Genomic DNA, 16167 nt, shown 5'->3' with positions numbered 1-16167 from the left:
GAGCTTTGCTTGCGAATTCTCAAGGTTATCCGAGAAAATAGTACTGTAAGTAGATTATCAAATCAGGAAATCCAGTGTCTTGCCGCGTACGAGACACTGGAATACCAACAGACTAAATGGTGAAGCTTTACATGGTAGCGTCGCTCGCAGTTTTTAATACAGCGTCACTTTTCACACTACTTCTCGGCTCACGTGAAACACTCGTTTTTCAAAGCCATCTAGAAGCAAGTCAGGTCTGCCATTCTATACTGGTATAGTATTAGGCATAATAAATAAGCGCACTGCCTATTTTTGTAGTTCCAAGCAGGAGCTTTCAACTGCACCCATTAATAGCCAGATATTTGTCCACACAGTACGAAGTTCACGAGATTCGTTTTTCCACTAAAGCGAAAACCTGAGAAATAATAAGTCATACGCAAGAACATAAAATTTATAATTCAGGCGTAACTCGGCCCAAAGCCATAGTAAAATTTACGGATAGTTCAGTGCATTGAATGCGATTGGAGCATAACGCTTATTCTTCCGGTCTTGAAACGTAGCTTGTCGATAGCGTCGTCATAGTTCCTTTGGATGGAAGCACTACTTTGGCTCCTGCCGTGGTGACATACAAAAAATCTCAGCCATAGTTAGTCTTTTCGTATTTGTCGATATCGAGCTCATTTTCGCGCTTTTTCGTCTTTCCTTAACGTCAGCTGCCTTCTTATTGCACTTTCGCGTAGATGCACGCGATACCCAGGTACTTCGTTCGCTGCTTTTCCGGCTAGCACTCCCTCGACTGGAAGTCCTGCTTGGGAAACGTCGTATTTTTCTGCAGATGTGCTTGCTGCCACTGATATTGCTCGGTGGACTTGATCCGGTCCGGCGATGCCTCTTGAATTTACCCCTGTCACTGCTGGTCGACGAACGACTACCTGAACGCCGACGCCTTCCTGAAGGGCTGCCTGATAACGGAAGAATCCTCTTGGTCGTTGGTTTGTGCAATGCACTCCTACCCGAATGTCTGCTTCTTGACCGCCGTACAGGCTTAGCTTTACGCCTACATTTACTGCCAGCACTTGACCTTCGAGACTTCGACTCCCATTTGCTTTTGTTATTGTGCTTGCTGCGTATACTTGAGGTCGAGGACCATCCTCTTGTGTGGTTTGCGTTTTTGGCTGCTAGTAAATGCCGCTTGCCGTTTGCCGACGTTTTGCTTTTTGACAGACGTAACTTTTTAGCCCTCCGTTTATCATCATCGCTCACGACTGATGAAGCTCTGCTTGGCTGCCGCTTCCTCCTGGTCCTATGCCTCTGCGTGGTTCTTAGACTCGAGGACGTGCTTCTCGACGACTGGTACTCGTCAGTGACCTTGGACTTCTTTCTACATTTCATTTGTTGGCTGCGAAGTGACCGGTGCCGCACTTTTGCCCTTCGTTTGACCTCGGTGCTACTAAGCGATGACTCCCTTCCTTGTGACTGATGCCTCCTGGTTGGCTTACGCCTGACTGTTCTCGATCGCGAAGAACTGCTCGTCGATCTGCGTAACCTCGTGGGATCTCGTTTCGACGTCGAACACCGTCCCTTTTCAGCACTGGATTTTTCACCAACCCTGCAACGCAGTGACTGGCTCCTTGGCGATTGTTGCCTGCTGGTCGTGCGTTTGATATAGCACGCGTCTCTGCCGGAGCACCTACTTTTGGATGACAGATGTTCCCCTCCCACCTTGTGCTTTTTCCTGCCGCCGCCACTGGTCGAATGTCTACTGGTTGATACGTGTGGTTTTTTAACTGCGCGCTTCCTCCCATTGACGCTGTTTGATGGCTGACTACTTGACGGACGATACCTCCTACTCACAGGTTTCCGTCCAACGCTTCTGCATGAGGAGCCACTTCTTGACTTCTTAGTCCTTTTTGTATTACTCGAGCTAGCGTTGCCGCTGCTCTGGGATGTTCTTCTTAGCCGTCGTTGCTTTTCGGACACGTGCTTCTTTCCACTGTAACCGCTCAAAAATGTTCCTTTTGACCTAGTCTTCTTAGCTGCGTATTTTTTCTCGCCGCTAATACTCGATGATGCAGATCTCGATCGATGGCAGCTCTCACATTTGCTGCTGTATTTGGTACTCCCGGACGCGTTCCTTGGGCGACGTTGCCGTTTGCGCGTCGATGCTCCAACACTGGTTTTGCTCAGCGATCTGCTCTTCCGACGTTGACCCTTTTTGTTTAGGTGTCCACTTTGGCTACGGTGGAGCTTCTTGCCACTGCGGCTTGCTTTCGACGTCTTCGGCGTCTTGCTTCGACATGTCCTCGATGTGTTTCGGCTTGAAGATTGCCCCCGTTCGGTTCGGCGAGGGCACGCACTTTCTGTCTTCACCGTGTATGACACAGTCGAAATGATTTCTGTTGTCACGGAGCTCTCAGCTGCCAGTCTGCCGCGATTCGTGGCCTTCTTTCCAGCAACACCTGTTGACAAGACTTCTATCTCGCCTCGGGACGTTGCCTTCGCGACAGTGGTTTCTCCATCCCTGCCTGCTTTTGTCCTCATCTCGTCTCTTGGCCGAGGTGACCCTGTCGCTTCTTTGTTTTCTTTGTTTTCATTGCCGTCTGCTTTTTGTCTCTTCGATTTCATCGATTTGCGTTCGGGCCCGCCTTTCCCAGACGCACTCTTCTTGACGCCTTGACACATATCCGTTTACAATTTTACTCAGCCTGCAAGACCATCTTCGAATTGCGCTTACCAGTGATATTTCTCGACGGGCTGCAAGTAAACGGCACTGCTTGTATGAAAGGACTCAGCAGCATGTGAAGGACCGATGCGACAGGCGTATCTAGAGTTCCCTAGAACCATTGTCGGGCTACACAGCTCGTCTTGGAAGTTGTCCGGGAATCGTAGGAAGAGGATGCAAACTGTATCTGATAAGGCCGTAATTTTGCGCCATTTAGACCACACTTATACAAAGAAATGGGCGCAAGCTACGCAGCCCGGGACTGCCCATTCTTACTCCTTTTCTCGTTATTGTTGCTGTTGCCTATCGAAAGTATGCCGCCTACCCACTATGGGGCATTAGCCGAGAAATTGGTGGCTTATTCCAAGTTACAATTAAAACTCGATTTCAAAATTGTTATCTAACAAGACACCTGGTTAATATGAATACACTGCTTAATAAAACTTCAACACGAGTCTCAATATACCTCTCCACGTCAGTTTCGTTCTTTCAGACGTAACGACCCTGAGTGTGGATTCAATAGAATTTGTATAAACATTATTGTAGACAAAGGGCATTAACGAATTTCGGCTTGCGGCAGTAGCAAAACGGTCATGAAAAGTAAGCAATGTTCCACCTACCCTTTAGTGTAGCACTTATAAAATTCAAGGCACAATATTTACAGGATTTCAATGCCACATTCCACCAATAAATTTTTATTTGCATAGGGCTGGTCTGATGATGATACTGAGTCAGACACAATTGGTCAGTACTTTTTATTTTGCGATCAATTCTAGAGGCAACGAAACAGGGTTCTCGAAGTTCTGTTTCGCTTGTTTCTACATTCTCTAAATTCATCAATTACCCTTTCTCTCGAGGCCTCGGTTCTGGGCTTCAGCCACAGGGGTGCTTGGCTTGCCGTATCTGATTTCGTTTTCAATACAAAAAATACTTCATCAATAGTTCGCCCGAATTTTTTTTATTTGACATGCCCATGCAAATCTGTGCTGATTTTAATCATTTGCGAGTAATCCTGGGAAGCTATTCTTGTACCGATCACTTTCTCGTTCTCGTTTCCCGCGAATACACGCAAAATTGCCGCGCAACTGGCTACTCGAGGCCCTTTCCGTATATTTGCGAGCTTCCTTCACTTTCGCAAAAACACTTATGTAGCACGCATTGAGCAGCAGAAAGCTGTATCGGGAGTTTTTTCATGTTCCTCCACAATTTTCTCATTGACACTTTTAATCTAATTATAATATTTGAGAAGTTGTATAATGAATTAAGGCTAATTATGTAATTAGGCGGAGTGAGAAAAATTAGCTGAGTGTGTCCAAGCGACGGCACCCAACATTACCTTGGTTCTGTCCAGCTGCGAGGCATTTGCATATTTTTTAAAGTTTGGTTAAAATTACGTGGGACACCGTGTATATTTTGACGTTTTCAAAGTAAACTCTTCCTATCTAGTTGAAAATAAGCGCTTCTCCTGTCTTGTACTTCACCTGTTTTTCAAACGAGCTGTGCAAGACACATGGTCCTGTGAAGCAAGCTATAGATTTCCAGCATATCCTCCGAGCACTCCTGGCAGATCGCCGCAATGACCTGAACTACACCTTGAAAGATGCCCCTCCGTCGGTCGCGGACACTGCCACGCTACATAATATAAAACAGTGCCAATTTTTTACGGATCTAAGGAACAGTTCGAAGTAAGAATGCTCTGCCTCTCGGCTAAATTTAACATTCCTAGGCAGTATTGTTTTCCTAGAGAGATCGTTTGAACATTTTAGAAACCTGCGCCCAAATATGACCGAACAAATACCCCGCAGAAATTGGTGACACAGTCTCTTGATTGGCACTTAAAAAAAAAATAAGGTTACTATCTGCCCACAACATCTTGCATGATGCCGACCAACCCCTACAAATTTCAGCTGATATCGCTTTTGGTTCTCTCGCAGTAATGTCATAAAGATTGAAAATACATACAGGTGTGCTAGCTACGCGAATCGAGTGCCAGCACATATAAGAAGGCCAAAAGTGATGCCGCAGGTTGTTTCGCTGTAGCCACATCCGCAGCGCCATACCGCTGCTTGACCGTGACATCACCTGAAATGTATTAGAATGTGATCCTAATGCGCGTGCTGGCTTACTGGCAACGTCATGCGATATCCGTTGGTAGGACTGCTCAAGTCAGCTCTAATAGATATCGTCTCTCTTCTGCTTCGCGATCGGTATCTGGTTTCTCACGGATGCCAAGAGATCTAGGTCGACGTCACCAATGACAAGCTCTTCTGCTGCACCAGCCGACGTCACAACGTTACCCATAGGATCCATCAACATGCTGTGACCCCACGCCACGTAGCAGGCGCGTTCGTCCGTGGCCGCAGAAGCTGAAGCCACGTACACCTGAATAGACGTACAACCGTCTATTCGCCGGGCGCATCCAACGCATCGCGATTCTTCCGACGGGGAAAACACTCGGTTCAGAGCATGTACGCCGAAGGTCACAGTAGCGATGCAGACATGCCGATTAAATTTCATACAGAATCACTTTTTCTTTAATTGAAAGAACACTGTTGCGAACTACATCGGACCAGGCACGTGCTGGTTTAACGTGAGGAACCAAGCCGGCAAAAGCCGGTGTACGGCGTCGGAACTTGCTAAAAGGAAAAGGCACGATACATTACTCGCTTATTTTCAGCTATTCGCCTGCCCCGTCACCATTTCTTACCACGTTGGGAAAAAAACCATAGTACTTCGTTGGACAGTGTGACCACCAAAGAAGGATGTTGTTCACATGTAACTGACTGTTTACGACAACGGCGAGCGAGTGGACACACATGAGGGAGAGAATATAATATATATATATATATATTTTATGACGGAAAAACATTACGATGAAGCGGATGAGAGCCGAGAGGGCTAGGCACTGACTACAAACAAGCAAGCTTATTTCGGGGTGCGAAACTATCTTTCACCGAGCGCCTATTTTGCGCAGGTATCTGGACACACGCGCTCGTGAAACCTACGAGGCATTCACTATGAATTGCAAGAGGCATTATGTGTCATCTTGCCATTAGTGGCCCTGACCTAGAAAGAAATGAGCTGTCTCCGTGACTGGGCGATAGGGCACTCTTGTTTCGTTTTGCTTCTAAACGTCCTCTTTCTTCTCCATTTTATACCAAAGTACATACGCTTAAAGCGTATATACTTCGGTTGCAAAAGAAACGCACTTTCTGGTCAGTGCCTATAGTCCAGTCCATCTCATTCTCATTCCGTTTGTCGCGCTGTTCTTCTGTCATGAAGGCCGCACCAACAAGTTCAAGTTCAGACCCTCTTGCAAAACATCTTTCGGTCCCATATCCCGAACTAAGGCCTCAGTCCAGACCTCTTTGGTAGGGTCAGGACTCTTACCCCAGCCCATTCTTTACGTTCTGCACCAGATGAGGCCACCATATTTTTTTCGGACTTACGTGGGGAGTGGTCCACCTCTCCCATTTGCCAAGGCGTTTGTGCGGTGGTAATTTAGAAAGTGTCGCGTTCTTGAAAGTGGATGTGACGGGAAACACTCTCACAGGATTTGCTGATTCGAGGGATATAAGCTATGCAGTGTTTACAAGTAGCGGAGACTGGGTCCCCGTTAATATAATGTGCATACACATTCAGCACGACAAACAGTGTAGACTGGCGTCAGTAGTGTGTGCATGTGTGTTTTTTACACGATTGAGGCATCCTCTCTTGAATGCGTGCAGTATGGCATGTGAAAAAGTGTGGGCGCGGACTTGCGAGACTTGAATATCTGCAGCCTCGTCTTGCGCTGCCTCCTTTTGCTCTTTTCTGTGGTTTTCAACAGGAGGTCAAGGGATACAATATCCTAGATTCTTTGCGTGGGAGAGCTGATGCGATCCTGTAATTTCTCGTAATCCTTGATGATCTGAAACCTATTGTATGCGTACTTTTCGAAGTGAACGAGCATGCATGTTCTACCTATATACCACGCTCTGAGGAGAAAGATGCCTGTGTTTAGTGAACCTATGCGAGCTGTCTTTACACTTTATTGTTTTGTGACCTCTTTTGTGAGATTTCTTTACGGTCCAGTGTGTTTTATGTGTTCTTTGTTGTGAGCAGACTTTTAGGAGTGTGCGAATAATGATTCTTAAATCGAATCGAATACGAATCGAATAGTACCAAAAGTGAATCGAATCGAATGTCTAATAATTTCGAATAGGTTTCGGATAATGTATAGCCATTATCAGAATAATATAAAACGATGTTCACATCTCACTATTTTTAAAGTTAGTAAGTTTCTGTCACGACATAGCACGGTATGAAGCGTTGTTTATTAAAAGCACTACTGGAGCGTTAAGAGCAAGCAAGTAGTTTCTTCGCATGCACAGGACTCTGCAAAGAGTGCGAATGACCCCTGTACCGCCCTTAAAGTATGGCTAGCTAAGTGAAGTAGCAGGCCCCACTACGCAAGTTCCCATGTTTAAAGTCCTCGCTATGCCCGCAGGGGTGAAAACTTTTACTGTACTTTGCTACGATATAATTTTATGTTTAATTTGGCGCAGTTGACGCTCTGAATGAAATATTCGAAAAGTATTCGAAAAATATTCGCATTTATGCATAGTGGCAATTCGATTCGTTATCCGAAAGTTTTGAATATTCGCACACCCCTACAGTTTGTGGTGCATTTACCCGTGGCTTTAGGTCTGAAAATAGGTGTCCGGCGCCGCTTAAAGGCACCAACGTGAAGCAAATATCGTATAATAAAAATTGCGCAAGAAACGCTGACCACGATTGTCAACGTGCGCACACTGCCTAACGGACGTTTCTAGATCGTTCGCCCTATTAAAATAATAGTTCGCTTCAAGTGGCATATTTGTTGCAGTGAGGATATTTAGGTAGCCCTTGTCGTTTCATCGCGTAATTCCGCAGAAAGCAGAGCCGTTAACTGCGGCACATCTGAAGCGGTAGTGCAGGTGGTCGTACGCATAAACATTTTCGACATACGTGTTTTGTCTTCAGCAGCGCGAGCGTAGGCGTGCAAGGCGGCTGCCTTCTTCCCCACACCCGCCTCCTCAGCCCTTTCCCGCAGCCGCTACAGGGGGATACTGTTGGTAGTGTACTCTTGCGTTGGTTACATTCTGGGAGTTGTTCGGAAAGTACACCGAAGACGACGCCTCCCGTCACACGCCGTTTCACCCCAGGTACAAAATCGCCGTTATATGTTCGCTCGAGTGACGTCAAGAATCTCTGTGAGCTTATGCATGCAACAAACCATCTGTTAAATCTTCAAAAGCAGCACTGCAAGGTCGTCGTGGCGGTGAACGGTCGGGAAATCCTCCTTAGCAAGGACCAGCAAATAGCAGGACGCGCACCGTCTAAATGTTCATTGTGGCATATACATACCGTTTTCGCCACTTCACACGGCGACATGGGGGGAAACATCGAAGTGCATGGGAAAACACTGTTGCTGTTCACCCTGCCGTTGGTCTCTTTAAGATTTATGCTCCAGCCGCCCATCGCCGCTAGCCGCACCGCACGCGTGCGGTCGCGCGAACGATTGCACGCATCAAACACTTGTGCACAAATTTCGGTTTACAATTTGTAAGGTATACACTGTGCCCACAGTGTAAATGGTATTTTGTACTCAAGTGCTGGATACGTGCAATTTTTCGTGCGACCGCAAGCGTGCAGTGCGGCTTGCGGCGATGGGCGGCTCGAGGCCCTTCACCTCCGAAACTCGCACACATCACACAAACTTATGCAGTCAGTGCCTTGTGGGGCGAAAGCTCACTTTTTAGGAGTAACTGTTCGGTTACTCTCATTTTCCCGGGCATTTTTTTTTTTAGAGTGTATGTAGAGTGGTGTCTGAACCTCTTCATTTTTAGGTGTACTTCACGCTTGTTCACGTGTTACGATTGTAAGTTCATAGCCAGTAAATAAACTTCACTTACTAGGGGAGCTATATTTTGTTGCCTAATTGTAGTGGTCGTTGCAGGTGGCCCAGTGCTCCATATAGATGTCTTGCAAATCATTGTAGTGAACAATCGTTCCTGCGCGTGATCACAATAGAGTGCTGGAAAAAAAGGCAACAGAATTATTAATGGCACCCTCTCTGCAAGCATAAAGCGACGACAGCGTGCATTCGCGAGTTATAGGGGTACTGACACGGTTGTTCCAAGATTTCTTTATTTTCTTTTTCTTTTTCTTGCTTTCAGTTAAGGTCCGGTACCTCTGAACGCCTGACACTGTCAAAACCTACAGCGCCTTAAATAATTTAATACATTAATATAGTAGCTATTCTGCAGCCAGTTTCGGTTTTGTTACTACTGTGCTGTGATGCCATGACGCAGTATGTGATCACGAGGGAGCAAGACATTGCGATGTTTTGACACTCGCTCCAGCTCGCTCGGTCGTCCGCCATGCTGCTACATCGGCCTTCACAGCGAGTAACAGCATACGAGGCGACCAAGCGAGCCGGAGCAAGTGTCAAAACGTCGCAATGCCTTGCTCCCACGTGATTCATGCTGTGTCATCACGTCACAACACATTATGTATCCTCCTGAGGAAGCGAAACCGAAACTCGCTGTAGAAGAGACATAATACTAAATTATTTGAGGCGTTCCGAGGCATGACATCATATTTTGTGGGGTTAGAGGTCTAGGACCTTTATTTCATGCAAAAGGAACTAAACTATAAGTCTTATTAAACAAGTCAGTTTACACGCGAACTTCGTCGTCATATAGCGACTGTCACGCCAATATGCCGACTTACATCTCTACAAGGCGTTTTGTTCTTTTGCGTGACTACTGCATACCACGTTTCAACAATACAGGAAGTCTCCGTTTTCTATTTTCCCTCTTCCCTCTGAAGAGAGTAGTCGCCCAGGGGAGTCCCACCAAAAGTCAACTTCTCTGCGTATCCTCTAATAAATTAGAGGATAGAAGCAGCATGAAATTAGAAGTAGAACTGTACGCGACATCTACATAACATTACGTAGAAATGGCGGCGTGATAGGGTCCAGGAGCGATATGTAAGGCGAAAGTTTGACACGTCTGGCTTAAATGTGATCGTTAATATCTAGGTCAAGTTCAAAGTGCGCGAGATAATTGAGGCTTTCACCGTAAATAATGTGTGTAAGACTTCCGCATTGTTATAAGTGCGATTGAGAACGCCACAGCATTTAACTCGTTCTCCTAAGAGAACTCTGCCAACCGCCATCACCATAAAAATGAGTGAAAATACGGGGAACATTATGCTGGATATCGCACGTCCCTGTGTCTCTCTCTTATAACTTGGGAATGTGTGTGTGTGTGTGTGTGGGGGGGGGGGGGGGGGGTCCAGAACATGGCATGTTTTCGGCTCCTTAAGTCGCCCCCAGACCATGCAGTAGGCAAAAGCATGGCCTTCAAGATCGGTCTCTGCTACCCACAGAACGCGTCGCTGGGGCCTGAATTTCGAGGTGTGCGCTTTCGTATAAGAAAACAAAAAAAGATTTGGCACTTACCACTGCTCTGTCCTTGCGCAAATTCCGCGGAAATATCGCATGCTGCGGTGCGGATCGTTCGACGTAACACTTGGCACCACTCGGACCATAAAATGCGATCATTTAGCCAAATCTGAGCAAGAACAGAGCAGCATTAATCACAAAATCTTCTTTCTACGATTTTGAGACAAAACGCATGTCTCTATACATATTTTCTCTTCCACCACGAATCCAGTACAGGGGAGATACTCTGCAAGCATAAAGTCTGTAAGAGTCAACCTAGTGGACATGTCCATTTCTTCCGCTGACGCAACACCCGCGTCAAGTGCTGATTGGCTGTGGCATGTGCTTGCTGCGTACGCGCAGCCCAGCCCAGCCAATCAGAACTTCAACAGCAGGCGAAATGGACATGCACACTAGGTGGACTCTTACAGAATGGCTCCCCTGTTGTAATTTGTGCGTGCTGTTTCTTTGTCTTTTTTAATTATTGCTCGGACCAAAAAGACCTCAAATGCCTGCGCGTGCTCACGTAGACGCGGACCGTGATGGAATAATAGAAAAGTGCTTCAACGACGCCTTGGAACGCGTCCATTCCGTGTTCGGAGTTCCTGCTTCTCTCGCTAACGGCACAATATGTCAAGAGGGCATCAATTCCGGAAGGAAAGGCAGCGGGAAAGCATGGAACTGCATGGCGCGATCTTCGCGAGCGAGTACAGAAATGAGTAAAGGTTCCGATAAAGAGCAAGTATTGCGCTCAAACAATCAAGGTAATAAGTGCCGTTCATCTTGTACGCGAAATTGTTACTTTTTACTAGACCGCACAATTACAAAATGACATTTGATGCAGTTCACTTGTATGATTAATAATATGTATTTAAAAAATTCGCCTCCATCCCAATAACTACCAGCTGAATGTTGAAGTTGCAGTATTCATAATCGGTTGATCAACGATTAAAGCACAAAGACGGGAGCACGGACAAGCGGCGAGGCACACAAGCAATCCTCTGTCCCGTTATTTATTTATTTATTTATTTATTTATTTATTTATTTATTTATTTTATCTTGTACTGTATGCTATAAATGCTGAATGACCTGTATAACTATATATTGCAACTCTTTATGTTGTGCACTTGCTTTGGAACCTTTACATGTATGCGCTAAGCTAGCTTTAGTAGAACATATTATGTAAGGCATGTTTGGCATTGTTCTTTTAGTTTACATCAGTTGCAAGCAGACGATTATCTCTGCTCCTTGCCTGCTTGTTCCGTGCCAGAACGCAGACTTGTCGGAAACCAAAAAACAACAAACTGACGCGCGCTGTTGTGCGACCGCTCTGAAGGTATTGAAACACTTCAAAGGCACCTCATAGCGCCAGAAACCGGGAAAACGTACATCCATTTATGTTATATAGGTAGTTTTGTTCATCAGAGCAACACATGTTTTTGTTCCGATCGCATCGCAGGCAGCGCCGCACGCACAGAGCGAGTTCGCGCTCTTGTGCGCGTTTTCAAAACACCCGCGTCATGTGACGTTTCCGCATTAGATTACGCGGCTTCTGGTTAAGTCACGTGTTTTGTTTTATTGATTTTGGTTATGTTCCATGGCTCTTCCCTGCAATTTCTATCATAATGTGTGAGAGATTGGTGATTTTTCAAGTATGTATTCATTCCTTCACCTTCTCCACCTCCTCTCTCGGCCGTCAAAATAAGATTACGCGCTTTTTTACGGCACTCGTTGAAGTGTGGTTTGTGGTGGACCTGGCGCTCTGAGGGTTGTTGCCCTCGAAACGCACCTGTCTGGCCTGTCCCTGTGCTCAACGCGCCTGCATGTGTTATCTGTGGCCCCGTTGTTTCACGCGCAGCTGTTTTCAAATCTTGCTTTTAAGCTTTGGTACGATACGCTGCTGCAAAAGCCGGCGCCTGCTGAGAGTCGCGTGATTTCCTACGTGCATTGCCGACTACTTGGTAAGTTTGTCCGCCTACCAAGAAAGATCGACAATGGCCATTACCAGCTTTCGTGTCGCCCTCATCCAGCTCGCAGTAAAAGCGAGCAAAGCAGAAAATCTCGCTCGTGCCAGAGATGAAATCAAGAAAGCTGCAACCAGCGGCGCCAAGCTCGTGTGCCTGCCCGAATGCTTCGGGTTCCCATACGGCGCTCAGTACTTCCCCAAGTACGCCGAGTCAATCCCCGGAGAAACGAGTGAAATGCTGTCGAGAGCAGCGCAAGAAAACGCCGTCTATCTCATCGGCGGTTCCATGGCCGAAACAGAGAACGGCAAACTCTACAACACTTGTCTCGTCTACGGTCCCGACGGCAGAATGCTCGCGAAGCACCGCAAAATTCACCTCTTCGACATCGACATTCCTGGAAAGATAACGTTCAAGGAGTCCGACAGTTTCACGGCCGGCAACAGCCTGACAACTTTCGACACCCCTTACTGCAGAGTGGGCCTTGGCATCTGCTACGACCTGCGCTTTGCCCAAATGGCGCAGCTCTACGCTAAGCAGGGTTGCAAGCTGCTATTCTACCCGGGCGCTTTCAACATGACGACAGGGCCACTTCACTGGGAGTTGCTGCAGCGCGGCAGGGCAGTCGACAATCAGGTGTATGTGGCCACCGCGTCTCCGGCTAGAGATCAGAGTGCTTCTTACGTTGCGTGGGGTCACAGCATGCTCGTTGAACCCCTCGGCAAAGTTGTCGCCTCGGCGGGTGCCGAAGAAGAGCTGGTCATCGGCGAGGTTGACCTTGAGCATTTGGAGACCGTCAGAAACCAAATACCGATTACGAAGCAGAAAAGGGACGATCTCTACGATGTTGTAAGTAAAGGCGACTGTAACCGTGCCATATAAGATCAATTCAATATTCTAGGTAGACACTTAATGGACCACGGCTGAGTGCGCAGCGTCTTGTCAGTATCAAATAAATATCTTTTGCAAGGAAAAAATTTTTTGAAGCAGATGGTGCGGTCTGTGCTGGGCCTTTACTGGTGTTATTGTTGCCTCACCAGTTTCTGTGATACTTACTAATATTAGGTGAATTATGTCTGTGACAGTGTGTGAGTGTGTATAAACTTAAGGGTCACTATAAGGGAACAAACCTATTGTTTTAATTTTCCAGCAGTCTCAACCAGCGGATTGGCCATTATTCGGGTTTGTAAAAAAGTATTCTCTCTGACACCAACATTCAATGTGACTGGCCAGTTTTTAGAAGAAAAGCAAGAAGTTTAAGAGATAAAGCAATGACAGTGACTTGCTATCTTTATATGTTCCATCAGCTTGTAATACTTTGTAAGGCAAGTATAACAACAGAAAAAACATTTTTTTGCTACAGATGAGTAAAGTTGAGTCGTCAAAGAAAATGTGCGGTAATAGAAGAATGTCCAACTTGTGTTTTTTATACAAAAGGAGGACAGCAGAAGGGAAAAGGCATGGCGGAAAAAGACAGTGTGAAGGAAACAGCTAGTTGGCAATTGTTACAAGAGAGAAGAAAATTTCCTGGGTGCAGTGCTAATGCACACAACTCAGTTGTATGGGGAGAAAAGGCAAGTTGAATGAAGGGGACTGGGCTCGTGAGGGAGAAGGGCAAAGGGAGGAAAGGATCCGAGTGAGCAGTGAGACATTGCTGTTATTGTACCCACAGCATTTGCCATTCACAAGTTTGTGCGATGCATGAAAAATTATGAATGAAAACTTGCATAAGGCTAATGAGAAGTATACATCGCTGATGAGGAAAATCAGCGCAAGAAAAAGATGCCGCATACAGGAAGGGAAGAGAATGAAAAGTATTAAAAACATATTGGTTTTAAACAGGATAGCACCTTTGTTTTTATATCTTTATGCAACATGTAACAAATGCTTAGTAATAATGCAATATCAGACTCGCATTGTCATTGTGATCTCCAGGCTCAGATTACACCTGTTCTATGATGAATTTCATTAAAGTACTGCTGCTTGCAGTGAAGCCACATTTTATTTCACATCTGAACCACCACCCACTGCTTGGCCTACTTCATACTTGGACAACTACTCTACTTCAGCTTCAGTCTGGGCCCACCATTATGCCAAAGCTGCTTGAAAAAATGGCTCACTAATAAAAGCAGCATGTAGGGCCAAGGCAAGTCAGGAAAACATGCACACTGAGTGCAGCTTAAAATGACGACAAAGAACTCGCAGCCAGACCTACCCTGCCTGCAAGCACCCATAAGACTTTAGGCCAAACATGTAATGTTGGGCTCACCAAACTGCATTGCAAAAGGTGCCTCTGCCAGTACGAGTTACAGAGTTATGAGGATTGGATCTGATCTTTGGGTGGCTAGAGGGACATGATGCCAACCTAGAGCCTTTCACAGCGTTTGCCGAGGAATCCAGGCCCCTACATCAGTTATGGATCCTGCTCGTCACAGTGCACCTTGCCCTTCCAAGTCACTTTCTTCCCTTCCCTTTCCTCATATTAATCCACAGAGCCAAACAAAACATTTCTGCAATCAATGTTTCAAACAAAAGGAACCACAGACCACATCTGTCCGTGTCTAATGCCTTTTCCTTATGTGCAAGTCCTTTGTGTTTTGCTTGTGCCCCCTTTTTTCAATCATGCACCCACTGGCCGAAGAGCTTGCGCTAATGCACAGAGCAACTATGTTCTGTATCGCTCATGACTAAACATTAGTTCCAGATGACGCTAATTCAGTTGTAACCTATACTCCGCTATGAAAGTTGCAGGACAGTGCCATCTGTACACTATGAAGCTATGAAGGCAATGAAAGGCACTTCAAACTATGTCTGTGTGCACTTCTCAGCTCCATGTTGGAGGTAGTACAGAGTTATCATGTGCTACTCATATGCTTACTGTATGTTCTACAAATGACCACAATATATTATGCAGAAAGGTGTATGCAGTTCTAACTTTTTCACCTTTTATTCTTTCTTAAATGAATATGTCATTGCCACATTACTTGACAGTAAGGTTTGTGCAAGGTTCTTTTAATATACTGGCTTTGAGTGGCTCTGAAGAAGCATAGCAGTTACTCTGCAGGATGCAGCGGCAAGTGTTTGTTGGCTGTTTTTTGTCCATTTCAAGCAGAGCGAAGAAACGGTTGCAATGAGTTGAACACCTGTGGCAGAAAAGAGACCTTTCTGTCTTGCACAGCTGTAAATTGTTCATTATAAATAGTGCGACCATCCTTTTCATATTCTTTCTTCATTCTAGCATGCTTTATTTATTTTTTCTTTCTGACCTTAAAGCATTGCTGATCGTCAGGATAGATTATTGGTCCCAACACTATACTCGGCCTTCGTCAGCCATTATATGCGTACGACATGTCCTGCTTTTTCTGAATTTATCTTACTAAGGCGGTCCAGAATTTCATTAGACGTACAGAACACTGGCATGAGATGGACAGAAATTAACGCAGCATCACTGCTCATTATTGTTTTGTTGACGTGTGGATTGGGCTCAGAGTCAGCTGTATGGTGTCGCGCACCATGGTTGTATACCATTGACAGTGAATGCATATATACTGCACACTTTCTTCCAATAAAGTTGTTGGCACTGGTGGAGTGTCCCTGCTCCTGTCTGTCTTTTGCCCCTGCATTCTGTTTAATGTAATTTGGGGTTATCTCAGTAAGATGGGTGACAAACACATAAGTAGGCTTTTTTTTTTTTAAGGGGCGAGGAGGTGGGCTAAGGTTTCATTATTCCCTGTTGAGTTCCCCATACTTGGTGCACAATAGTACAACTATTACTATGCTATTACCTTGAGCAAGCCCTTGGATCTGCCTGAAGACGTATACCATCCTGTTTACTTGTCTGGGGCGGGCGTTCGAGGTACATGCGCCTTTGCGAAGGATAGGCGACGTGCCAGAAATAAAAGGGCGCAGGGCGCCGGCCGGAAAAATTTCGGGGAGTGGGGGAGGGCGGTGAAGCCCGGTATACGCCACACGCACCCACCTCTGGCTATGCCACCCACTGGTAAGTGATAAGACTCTACTTTCCACTCTTA

The 16167-nt window shown here is 45.9% G+C and overlaps 1 protein-coding gene and 1 long non-coding RNA gene across 2 annotated transcripts in view; one reads left to right on the top strand and one right to left on the bottom strand.

The window, feature by feature from the left end:
- Positions 1-16130, bottom strand: part of LOC139060782 (uncharacterized) — a 42661-nt gene extending 26531 nt beyond the window's left edge. Inside the window, exons 1-2 of the long non-coding RNA XR_011515036.1 lie at positions 15922-16130; positions 8638-8759 (exon numbers count right to left, since the gene is read on the bottom strand). This is a non-coding gene — a long non-coding RNA (uncharacterized lncRNA). The remainder of the gene's footprint in view (positions 1-8637; positions 8760-15921) is intronic.
- On the top strand, positions 11803-15724 carry LOC135914252 (omega-amidase NIT2). Its single transcript, XM_065447030.2, has one exon. The coding sequence runs from the start codon at positions 12167-12169 to the stop codon at positions 13016-13018; it is 852 nt and encodes a 283-aa protein (XP_065303102.1). The 5' UTR covers positions 11803-12166; the 3' UTR covers positions 13019-15724.
- Positions 16131-16167: the final 37 nt, after the last annotated feature.

Source organism: Dermacentor albipictus, chromosome 6 (genome assembly GCF_038994185.2).
Source record: "Dermacentor albipictus isolate Rhodes 1998 colony chromosome 6, USDA_Dalb.pri_finalv2, whole genome shotgun sequence".
In the NCBI taxonomy this organism is placed as follows: Eukaryota; Metazoa; Arthropoda; class Arachnida; order Ixodida; family Ixodidae; genus Dermacentor; species Dermacentor albipictus.
The sequence above is the reverse complement of the archived record's forward strand: the minus strand, read 5'-3'. Positions and strand labels throughout refer to the sequence as shown.